The following is a 12,435-nucleotide window of genomic DNA, read 5'->3' on the forward strand; positions in this document are numbered from 1 at the left end:
GATTTGATTGATTTGATTGATTTGATTGATTTGATTGATTTGATTGATTTGATTGATTTGATTGATTTGATTGATTTGATTGATTTGATTGATTTGATTGATTTGATTGATTTGATTGATTTGATTGATTTGATTGATTTGATTGATTTGATTGATTTGATTGATTTGATTGATTTGATTGATTTGATTGATTTGATTGATTTGATTGATTTGATTGATTTGATTGATTTGATTGATTTGATTGATTTGATTGATTTGATTGATTTGATTGATTTGATTGATTTGATTGATTTGATTGATTTGATTGATTTGATTGATTTGATTGATTTGATTGATTTGATTGATTTGATTGATTTGATTGATTTGATTGATTTGATTGATTTGATTGATTTGATTGATTTGATTGATTTGATTGATTTGATTGATTTGATTGATTTGATTGATTTGATTGATTTGATTGATTTGATTGATTTGATTGATTTGATTGATTTGATTGATTTGATTGATTTGATTGATTTGATTGATTTGATTGATTTGATTGATTTGATTGATTTGATTGATTTGATTGATTTGATTGATTTGATTGATTTGATTGATTTGATTGATTTGATTGATTTGATTGATTTGATTGATTTGATTGATTTGATTGATTTGATTGATTTGATTGATTTGATTGATTTGATTGATTTAATTGATTTGATTGATTTGATTGATTGTTTTCAATTTGATTGATTTCATAGTTTTCTTTGATTGCATTGATTTCATTGATTTGATTGATTACATTGATTGCATTGATCGCATTGATTGCATTGATTGGATTGATCGCATTGACTGCATTGATGTCATTGTTTTTATTGATATCTTTGACGTCATTAATTTCAATTTCAACATTTTTACATTAACATCAACGGCTTTCCCGAATCAAACATATCTACATTACTCGGTTTCATACGATTATTCGCCAAGAAAGATAGCCATTTTGAATTTCGTGTAACGAACATCAATTGTGAAACTTTAACAATCGCCCAGAAGCTAACATTTCGATATTGCCCCATCGACTCTCAACAACTAACCTTATTCAATTCAGTTGTTCAGTTGTTTATTCGGCAGCACTGCACATGAATTTACTGCCTCTTCTTTCTACCGTAGTACCGCGTACAGAAAAAACCAGGTTCGGTTTTCTAAAACCGAACCGATACCGCTGTTTAGAATACATTAACACGAGTTGAAACTCGTGCACACATGTAAACGGTGCTGAGTGACTCGGTTTGGTTTTCAAAACCGACACTCGGTCGTGGTTGTGTTTTCGTTTACCGTGTGAACGAAATCAAAACCGCACACGATGTGGATCACTCGTTTACACGTGTTGAGACTTTGAGCACCATACCAGTGAATGTACGTACCGGTTGGTTTTCTTACCCAGCTCTGGCATGCATAGAGGGGAAAACTCCTGATTGTAAGTACTGTAACTACAGAGGAGAATGCATCTCAGCCGACTGCCCACTTATCTACTGCAAACTAGCTCAAACCAACGGTTTCAATACCAATACTGGAACCACAAACAATTGTCAAATTTGTGGCAGCTGTTCACGCCACAATGACAACAACAAAAGCTGCATCCAGCACTCCAATATCAACCACCACAAAAAAACTAGCTGTCACAAATCTGATCCTTTGCACGATTTTTTGTTATTCGAATGCAGAAGGATTTTGTTGCTTATTTGGAAAGCTATATTTCTTTCAGACGAAAAAATAGAATTAAACCATACCTGACGTTAGTAAGTCAGGGACATTGTGCACTGATTTCGTCCCATCAGTATCGTGGCAGACCGACTTAGCCACTAGATAGATTTAATAGAATTTAATAGAACTAATTTCAAAGACACGAACACAATCAAACAACCGCTCACCACATCCTGTACGGTATTTGGCCGTGAACACAAGTAGTATTCCCATTTTTGGATGTCTATTTGGTGGAAAAGTCTACCTGTCACGATGATACTGATAAGGCGTAATCGAAGCACAACTCTTTTTCGGGTTATAATAATCTGGAAACCAAGCCCAGTTGAGTGTACAAGATAATTGTCTTACCAACTACCCTATGCCCGCTCCCAATGGCCTAATTTAAGAAAACATGAGTTACTGCATTGTAGAAATAACAACTGTTCTGGTCAATGTAGTAGTGATGATGAAGCTCGAATCACCTTAGACTAGTTACACTAGCCTGCTTTGACATTTCTTCGAATCAGTGACGCGAAGCTCAAATCAATCGGTGAAATTAACAATTTTTATCAAATAGTGCTGTACAGAACCTGTCGAAATAGACTTTTTTTCAGGAGATTATTGATCACTTCTGAATGCGTCTAAAAAAAATAAATTGCATATTGTGCGTGTTTCGAAACTAGGTTTGGTGAAAATGATGATATCGAGTTACTCGATCGAGTAGTGTTTTTTTTTCTTCTTTGGTTTGAGTACACACATTTTAATCTTTTCAATAGTGTTACACACATTCACGACACAATTTGTTTAGATTTATTTAAATTTGCTTTGCGTGTGTTTGAATTGTTTTCCTTATGCAGTATTTTTAATCTGGAATATTTTTATCCCTCCGAAACGACACCAAATATAATTGTTATCATTTTTGTTTTTCTTTTTTTTCAATTTTGCTTGCACGAATGATTTAATCTAATTTAGTAGAATGTACTTTTTTTGTTTCACCACATCGAGAGTTTTTGTATTTACTTTTTTGTGTTTTGCTTTGTTTGCACAAATTAGGTGAGAAGAGAAGTTAAAATGTTTTACATCGTTCGAGTAGGTTGCTTGCTTGATTGTTTTTTTTTCTTGTAGACATTCATATGTAAGTAACAAACTGACGAATTATATTGTTGGGTGTGTGTTTTTACATGCAAGTGTAGCGGTGAGCGATTGTATGGTGTTTAGTGTATGGTGTATGTGTGTAGCAGTATGCGTGTGTGTTGTGTCTATGTGTTAGTGTATAGTTTACCAGTATTTTCTCTACACACTCTATCTCTTGTTTATTACTGAGGTACATTTAATTTGGCACAGTGAAATTGTTTCTTCATTAAAATGTTGTATCTTGTATGCTAGGAAGGAAAACGTCTATAAAATTGTTTCTGCATGGTAGATTGTTCATTATTTTCCTCTGTTTTTTTTTAAAGTAACATCTTCCAGAAGAAACAATAATCTACTTCTTACACGTTCACTTCGTTGTATGTAGTTGTCGGCTTTTACTATTGTTGTTGGCGAACTTGGATTCAGAAAATTGAAAACCTTTTAGCGCCATTCTGGCGGCGCTCTTCTATTTGATTTTTGTATGAATTCGTCTATAAATATAGAGTAAAAAATTAACTAAAACCTGAATCATTTACAGCTGTAAAAGTCTATTGTAAAACGCTATTGCATCTGTCTTTGTTGTATAAGTATAAATAGTTTAAATCTGGTGAATATATAGAAAACAATCACATTCAGTTTTTTGCTACTATACCTTTGCTTAAATATTCTTGTTGTGTATATACTTTAGTTTCATGCTTTCAGACAAACTTTCCTTACTGAACGCTTATAACGGAACTCGCTCTAAACAAACTTGATTGTATGTGTATGTGTGTGTGAATTATTTATTAAAGTAAATCAACATACTGTTCAAAGAAATACAGTTCAACAAAGTGATAATTCTACATTAAACTTAAACAATCGCTTATATCCGTCCAGTAAAGTCAGGAAAGGAATAATAAACAAAACAGACATTTCAGTTGCATAGCTTATCTGCGATTCGCAAAATGGTGTACCGTTTTGCTCTAAATATTCGCAATAGTTAATGACATAAAATCACAGACTTTTAATTGCGGATTCTCTGTTTCTGCATGGTGAACGAAAATTTCACATCCCAGAAGTCACGGTTTGCGCCTACCAATATTGTAATGTAGTACATACTGGGTGTTGCACACGTGCATGTGTTAGTGAGTGAGCATGAAACCAAAATTTGCTTTCATTTCAGTTTACGAGTGTGTGAGTAGTTTTCTTTCATATTCATAGAGATGCTTTTTATCGCTGTGGTTTTCGTTACATAATTCTTTAGTTTTTACTGAGGTAAAGTTGTTTCTCTGCTTTCGCCATATGCTGCTGCAATCTACTTTGTTTTCTGTTTTTTTTACTTTGCTTCGTTGAGTCTCATTAGATGTTTGGTTTTTGCTTTGTTTTCACTAAAATTATTGTAATCCCCTTTTGTTTAGGTAGTGAAATAAGACATTAATAAAAATCTACTTTTTTGTTTATTAGTTTGAGTGCAGTCATTACGGTGAATTATTGCTTTGTTTGCTTTCACTTTTGTAGTAGGCTGTGTTTGCGTGTGTTGCTAGTTTGCAATCAAGGAGTGTTGCCAAGTTCAGATTTTCGGTCTCTGTCTGTATTTTTCCATATTGAAAATACCGCCTCACTTCCGACAGAGGACTATCCGTCTCCTCCGTCGGCCCTCCTCTCAGCGAGGGGAAGCATTGTGGACGTGAGTGGTAAGATGTTTGGACAGATAATCGGCCCGGGCAAAGCATTTACCACATGCTTCGCAGTGGTATGGCCTCTCACCCGTATGAATGCGCAGATGCCTTGTTAAGTCGGATTTTCCACCGAAGGCTCGCCCGCAAAATAAACACACGAACGGACGCTCACCGGTGTGCTTACGGACGTGCAGTTTTAAATTTTCTTTCGATCGTACACATTTTCCACAGAACGGACATGCAAAGCGGCGATCACGTTGTTTCTCCGCCGCATCCACACGGAGGAAATTTAAAATGGACGCCTCCTGCGGATTCAATCCTAGTAGATGGTGATGTGGAATGGATTCCGCGTTGATCAGGTTATTCAAAGTCTGGCTAATGGAAGACGACGTAGACGGAATACTGCTGCTACTGCTGCTAGATTCGGCTTCCATACGATGGGCGGATTGATACCTTTTAAAATCAAACTCGGAGCCGGGACGCTCCATTATCGAACTACTGATTTTCCCCTGTCCCTCGTCAACACTGAATTCCCGTTGTGCATCTCCTCCAGTGGAAACGTTCATCGAATCAATCGTGTCATCCTGTTCTTCATTGTCGCTCATGTTGTCATCATCACGGATCAACCCACGTAAATCCACGCTGTCACTTTCGTTGGTACTAGAAACCTGTTCATTTTCTCCGCCCTTGTCTTTCTTACCGTGCAATCTTTCTAGCGCGTGGTTCAATCGATGCTTTTTGAACGACTTCAAGTACCTGAACTGCATACCGCACACATCACATGTAAACAATTTATCGGCTGGCAAACGACTCCGGCCACTCGCCTCTCGGTGCTTCGCTAGTACCGTTCTGTATCGGCAGCACGTGTATCGACTTTTCTGTCCACATAATCCACATAGATAGGGTTTATCGTCGTGGATAGTCAGATGAGGATGCTGCAGGGCAGAATGCTGCTCCAACAACCAAACCGATGGAAAATTTGCCATGCAGATATGACACTTCGTGTTCCCACTGCTACTTCCGGGATGTGCGTCCACATCGACAGCAGCCACGGATGATCCTTTAAGCAGCGAAGAATACAGTGAAAGATCTGCTGGACAGCACTGTTGTTCATCCGGAATCGCTGTTGGTGGTTTTCGTAGCAAAAGCTCCATCCCGTTGTGGAAACCTCCATCCTTAGTTAATCCTTCGCGTACCCGTATCAGATCGGCTTTGGGCGTCAGTGATGTGATAGTTGAGGTGGTGCTGTTGCTCGACGAGTTGTCCGATTTGCGGGAAGTGCTCGGTTGTTCATCATCCAATCGACCGCTGGCTTTGGGAGATGTAGCTGTGTGAGGACCGACCGAGGACTCTCGATCAGATCCCGGTGTGGCCGTTCCGAAAAGTAAGTTGCGGTACCTGTTGGAATACAAATAATAATTAGATGTAGTAGTGAAGTCTTTGCTCAATTTGGAGTGAATGTAATCCAGGGTAAAACCATTGCCGCCATTCGTGCTTTGTTCTTTGCTCCTTTCCTATTATAAAGTGTAGTGACCCATTGTTGTAATACATAAACAGGATTGCAGCTAATGGAATCAGCTGGCTTCGATCTATAAAAAGATAAGTATTTGTATTGTAATTCTTGGGAACCTTTTGTGCGTTCTTCCGAATTTTTGTCTCTGTGACCTGATAGTGAAAACTATTCCGGTTCAACACGTGCTAATCGCCTAAAATGGCAGATGGCGGAGGACTCTTCCCATCAAGCGATTCACCTACAAACATGCACGTGGATCGCAATCCATCCCCAGATAATTTAATTTCTGATACAAAGAGCCCCATGAATCATCGCATAAAGCAGTAGCCGCTGCAGTGTACTGGGGCTGGGTGGACCCAATCTAAATCGGGCAAGTTAATGAATATGTTAGATATCTCGCGGGATTTCACTAAGCACTATTCGACTGTGACTCAGATAACAAGGGTGCGAACATATAAAATGAGAGTCATAGTGAATAGCCTCTAGCAGGCAAAGCAGATTGCTTACAGCCAGCGTTATACGCCGCAGTTTAGGGTATATGTACCTGCAAATGCAGTGAAAATCGATAGGGTGGTCGCCAAGAAGGGTCTGACGTGCAAGACCTGTTGAAGTGTGTGGCTGGTTGCTTTAAGGATCCCATTTCAACAAGTGAAGATTTTGGGTTGCAAGCAATTGCGTGCACCGAGAAGAATAACACCTTCTACTTTCCAACAGACTCGTTTCGGGTGACCTTCACCGGATCTTCACTACTCAACTATGTCCTCCTCGATAAGGTTCGCCTACCTGTTTGCCTGATTTTTTTTTATTTTACCGCGCCAATTGAAAACAATTAGCCTATACGGTAACCTATTGTGTCAATAAAAAAAGCTTTAGTAAATGAAAGGAAGATCATGAGGATGCCTTCTGCGGCAAAAAAAGAAAAGTGCGGAATCCTGCATGATCTTCCATCATGTCCTAGGTACAAGCGTCGTAGGGACAAAATTAAGCGATCCTTCATGGAACACTCGAAGCGTTCTTATGCAGAAATGCTAAAGAATGCTTCGCCAACTGCCCTTCCTGAAAATTCCTTTGCTCTTTTGGTTCGTGCTGAGCAAGAATCTGATGATCCACAAGAGGGAGTATCTTTCGTTAACCCGGGAAGTCCAGGATGAAGAGAAATATTGCCTCCCTTTGAGTACCTCGTAATTGTCCCAAATTACTGCGGGTTTAAGGCAGTACTTCCGTTCGTTTTATTAGATGTTAATGGCGTCCTCCATCGGCCACGTTAGGAAGGGTACATGGGAGACGCGGTAGTCATCAAGAGCGCGACCTATCGGGAACTCGTGGCAGAAGTGGTGGGAGGGAAAGCGAAAGTGAAAGATTTAGTTCAGGAAGCAGTGATCGAGTTCAAGAGTCTTGACGAGATCACAACGGAAGACGAAGTGAGGAGCGCGCTAATAGAGCAGATGTCAATTAGGTCAAGGAAGGCGTACACAGACAGCAGCGATACGCTTATTGCCAACCACAGCAACCCAGCTTATGTCGACTGGTAAGATCAAAGTCGGATGGTCGGTGTGCTCGTTACGATTGACCCCTAGAGCCACTAAACAAACGGAAAGGAGTTTCAGGTTCCTGAGTTTCGGTCATCTGGCAAGAAACTGTAGATGCCCGGACAGATCTGATCTGTGCAGAAAATGTGGGGAGAAGAGACACATTGCTAGAGACTACATAAAGCAATCGAAGTGCTTGCTCTGCACAAATAAGGGTGGAAAGGACCACATGATGGGATGCTTCAAATGCCCAGAGTACAAAAAAGTGATACAAAAGTCAATGATGATGGAGATAACCGATCTTAATCTCAACCATTGTAACATTACACAGAAACTGTTGTGACAGTTAACAACAGAAACGAAGTGCGACGTTGCAGTTATTGCAGAGCCGCATCATGTTCCTCCCGATATCCGTAACTGGTTGGTGGATAATGCAGGGATGGCAGCAATCCAGTGATATGCGGTTTTTCTATCCAAGCGGTGATGGATAGCACATACGAAGACTTCGTTATCGCCAGGATCATCGGCTTATTTGTATGTAGCTGTTATGCTCCCCAACAATGGATACCAGAACATTACAGGGGGATGTTGGACGCACTAACCGACTCGTTAGTCGGACGAACGCCGGTTGTTATAGGAGGAGCTTTTAACGCTTGGGCCGTGGAGCCGGGTAGCAAGCTGACCAACGTAAAAGGTTACAGTTTGTTGGAAGCTCTGGCGAAGTTAGATGTAAGGCTATACAACGAAAGTTCCGCTAGCACATTCCGTAAAGACGGCCGGGAATCTATCATCGACGTAACATTCTGCAGTGCTTCGCTGTTGAACAACGTGAATTGGCGTGCTAGTGAGTAGTACACACATAGCGACCACTAGGCGATTCACTTCGGCGCAATTGTATTCTAATACGGAGAGTGAGGACTGGCGAGATGAAGTTGAAAATAAAGGACTTCAGTAAGGATCTTTTTGTGGAACCACTTCGTGCTGACAGCCTCGCTTCAATTTCGAATGCCGATGAGCGTCGGAAAAATTTGCGAAGGCGTTTGACGTAACAATGCCGAGGAAAATGGAGCCAAGAAACTGCCGGCGTCCTGCGTATTGGTGGAACGAAAGGCTCAGCATGCTCCGTGTTGCTTGCCTAAAAGCCCGTAGACGCGTTCATAGAGCATGATCTGAGGCAGTCAGAGAAGAGTATAGGGTGGATAAGGTCGCTTTTAAACGCGAGAGAGTGCTTAGTAAGTCCCCCTGTTATCAGGAGCTGTACAGAGAAGTTGATGCCAACCGTTGGGGCAACTTGATACTCAAGATCAAAGGTTCAACGACACCAGCTGAAATGTGCTCTAACAAATTGAAAATTATCGTGAAAGGTCGTTTCCCGAAGCATGACCTAACTGCAAGGTTGCCTACACCGTACGTTGATGCAGATGGTGGAAATGCTGGTGACAATCTAGTTTCCAACGACGAGCTCCTTAAAGTGGTGAAAGGTGAAAGGGCTGAAACCGAAGAATGCTCCCGGCCCGAACGGTATCCTCAACGTGGCACTGAAATCCGCGGCGTTTCCGGATATGTTCAGGATAGTTCTACAGAAATGCCTGGATGTAGGTTATTTCCCGGACAGATGGAAGATCCAAAACCTGGTGTTGCTGCCAACACTTAGGGATGCCACCTGGATACTCGTATCGGCCTATATGCCAGCTGGATACTCTTAGTAAACTTCTTGAAAAGATCATTCTCAACAGGCTGACGAACTATGCTGAAAGTTAGAATAGACTAGCGTAGAGACGGTTCGTGTTCCTGAAAGAAATATCGACGGTGGACGCCATCCGTACAGTCATCGCGAGCGCGGAGAATTTATTGAAGCAAAAATGAAGAGATAATCGCTACTGCGCCATAGTTACAATCGACGTCAAGAACGCGTTCAACAGCGCCAGCTGAAGGGATATCCTCGTAGCGCTGCACAGAGTTCGGGTCCCAGACTATTTTTGCAAGGTTTTGAGAAGTTTCTTTCATATTCGGTCCGACACTGGTCTACGAAATGAACATGGGATAGAGGTCGATTAGGGTCACGGCGGGAGAACCTCAGGGCTCCATACTCTGCCCAACGCTCTGGATTATAATGTACAACGGAGTGTTAACACTGCAATTGCCCAGGTGAGTCGAAATCATCGGCTTCGCAGATGACGTGGTCTTGACGATAACTGGCGAGACCGTCGGGGAAGTGGAAATGTTGACGGCAGAGACAATAGACATCGTAGAAACCTAGATGGCTGATGTCAAGTTGCAGTTGTGGTGAGCCACAAGATGGATGTAGTGCTAGTCAGCAACCAAAAAACAATCCAACTGATCGCGATCAGCATCGGCGGACACTCAGTTCCATCGACGTGTGCGCTAAGGCACGTGGGTGTGATAATCGACGATCGTTTAAATTACAACAGTTAAAAAAACGTCGCTAGACGTCTCGTGACGAGTGTCTCATCCTCAATACTGAGATATGGTGTACCGGCCTGTGCACTTGCACTGAGCTCATAGCAGAGCCGGACGAAGTTGACAAGCACGTTTCGCCTAATGGATGTTTATATCGCGAGCGCGTAAAGAACAATATCGTCGGAGGCGGTATGCGTCATTGCCACTCTGGCGTGGAATGCTAACAGCGGAGGAATACGCAAAATGCAAGGAGACTAGTCAGAGTAGACTCGTTGGCTAAGTGGCCGCAAGAGCGAGACAACGCGGAGAAAGGAAGGTGGACTTACTCACTCATCCTAAATGTGTCGGTGTGGGTTCATAGGAAACATGGCGAGATGGACTTCCATTTGACGTAGCTTTTGTCCGGGCACGGATGCTTCCGGAAGTACCATCTGTTTGGACATGCTTCATCGCCCTTGGCCCGGAGTGCGTGAACGTACAAGTGACACCGGAACACGTGGTCTTCGAATGCTATAGGTTCGACGAAGTTCGAAGGGGTATGCTTGGTGTGACAGTTGACAATATCGTCGAAGAAATGTGTCACGATGAGCATATCTGAGATGCAATCAACGGAATGGTTACGAGTATACCCTCCGAGCTGCAGAGAAAGTATCGAAGGGACCAACAAAGTAGAACCGTTGGCTAGAAAGTCGCTGTGAAAACACAAATCGGGTTTCGGTAGAAATTCTGCCGCCGGAGAACTCTCCGTCGGTGTAGATTAGATCCATCGCCGGCGACCAGTTGAGTAGTACGTGACGTAGTACCGGATTCGGGTCGTTGGTGCGCGTCAGGCTTCACCGGAAGCGCCGGACCGACCTGCTGGGTACCTCGTGAGTAGGCTAGGTCCACCGCCGGGGATTAGAGCGAGTAGATCGAGTCGAATAGCTAGCAGTGGGTCGTTGGGGCGGCAGTGAACCGGAAGCTACGCTAAACACGGTATCACTGTACAGAGCTCAGCACCTATTGACTGGCCCGTTCAGTAGGCTAGGTTCTCCGCCGGGAACTAGATCGAGTAGATGGGAACGAAGCGGGTAGCTAAATGGCTCACGGAAAATGAACCTCGGTATCGGAAGAAATCTACCGCCGTGGAATTCACAGTTGGGTACATTCACCGCCGTGTACTATCCGATTATACTATGACAAATGGGAGCTGATTGGGTCACGAAACAGATATCGCTACCGAGATAAATTCCGCTGCCACGGAACTTTTAGTAGTAGTTCACCGCCAGATAATATCCGAGTAGATCTCGATAAAGCTAGGAGCTGAATGGCTCAAGCAAGATGATTTCTGTGTCGGGAGAAATTCCTCTATTGGGGAACTCTCAGTCGGAGTAGGGTGAGTTCATCGTTGGGAACTATCCGAGTAGATCGGAATAAGGTTTGGAGCTGACTCACAGAAACAGAAGCTTAATAGCTCATGGGATCAGCCTCTAAACGGCTGACTGGGACGAGAGCTAATTGGCGACGTAATAGATGGAGACGAGATGCATGTGAAGAGTCGAGATTTTAATCAAAGCCCAAAGGTCGAGCTATTCCATGGACCAAGTGAGGCTCCAAGAAAGAGCAAAAGAATGCGGTGCGACGAAAGCACAACTATAAAATTGCTGGAACGAATACGGGAATCATAGCTCACCGGGATCTGATCTACGCGATCGCTAAATTCTTGATTTTTGTAGTACTGGATTTCAAATTTCCCGATTAATTTATACATGGGTAGTTGGATTTAAAAAATTTCCGAATTCGGGGTGATGATATATTTGTTCCTCAAACCGCCCCAAGTATTCATGGATAAAATAGTTGATCAGACATACACATGGTCCCCACACCTACCTTAGCGCTTCCTCTGCCAGTGCGGACTGGTGATGCAGCAGATTCAGGATCCGTTTCGGATCCGTATCGAACAGGCCCAAACCGAGCGGAGCGAAGGGAAACACAAACGGAATCGCTCCGACGGCTGCTCCGGGAAACCCAATGATGCCGGTCGGTGCTGGTGGTGCCGACTTTATACCGGTTGCGCGGCTGTAATTTCCCGTTGCGAAAAAGTGACTCAAATTCTGAAAATAAAGAACAGAAAAAAGTGGAGCATTAATTTTCTCGGTTCACTTGGAATCGATTTTGGCTTTCTTTCGGTTTTTGCTAACAATAGCCGCAAAGAAGTAAATAGATAGTTTATTTTTTCTTTTTTATTGTGTGTTTTCATTTTTTTCTTCATCTTTATCATCGTCTCTAATAATTATAATATTTTTACAGCGTTTTCTTTATGGTTTTCTTACTTCGTCAAAATTGGATTTTTTACAACTATGATATGCATTTTAAATTTGTTTGCTCTCCATGTTTTTTTTCTGTTTCCATTTAAAATTGTATCAAATTCTGCATTCTCATAACTTGCTTCCGAGTGTCGATCTTGTTTCTCATGTTGTAT

The 12,435-nt window shown here is 42.1% G+C and overlaps 1 protein-coding gene across 10 annotated transcripts in view; it reads right to left on the reverse strand.

The window, feature by feature from the left end:
* Window positions 1–639: 639 nt before the first annotated feature.
* The window catches only part of LOC131678824 (longitudinals lacking protein, isoforms A/B/D/L), a 573,802-nt gene continuing 562,006 nt past the window's right edge, over window positions 640–12,435 (reverse strand). For 7 of the 10 annotated variants that reach the window (XM_058959217.1, XM_058959253.1, XM_058959192.1 and 4 more), the window contains exons 8-9: window positions 11,844–12,067; window positions 641–5,909 (exon numbers count right to left, since the gene is read on the reverse strand). In XM_058959217.1, the coding sequence (XP_058815200.1) occupies window positions 4,496–5,909; window positions 11,844–12,067 (1,638 nt within the window). In that variant the 3' untranslated portion in view covers window positions 641–4,495. Of the gene's footprint in view, window positions 5,910–11,843; window positions 12,068–12,435 lie in introns of all 10 variants that reach the window. The other 3 variants (XM_058959207.1, XM_058959237.1, XM_058959262.1) reach the window with 1 other exon arrangement.

Source organism: Topomyia yanbarensis, chromosome 1 (genome assembly GCF_030247195.1).
Source record: "Topomyia yanbarensis strain Yona2022 chromosome 1, ASM3024719v1, whole genome shotgun sequence".
NCBI classification, from domain to species: domain Eukaryota; kingdom Metazoa; phylum Arthropoda; class Insecta; order Diptera; family Culicidae; genus Topomyia; species Topomyia yanbarensis.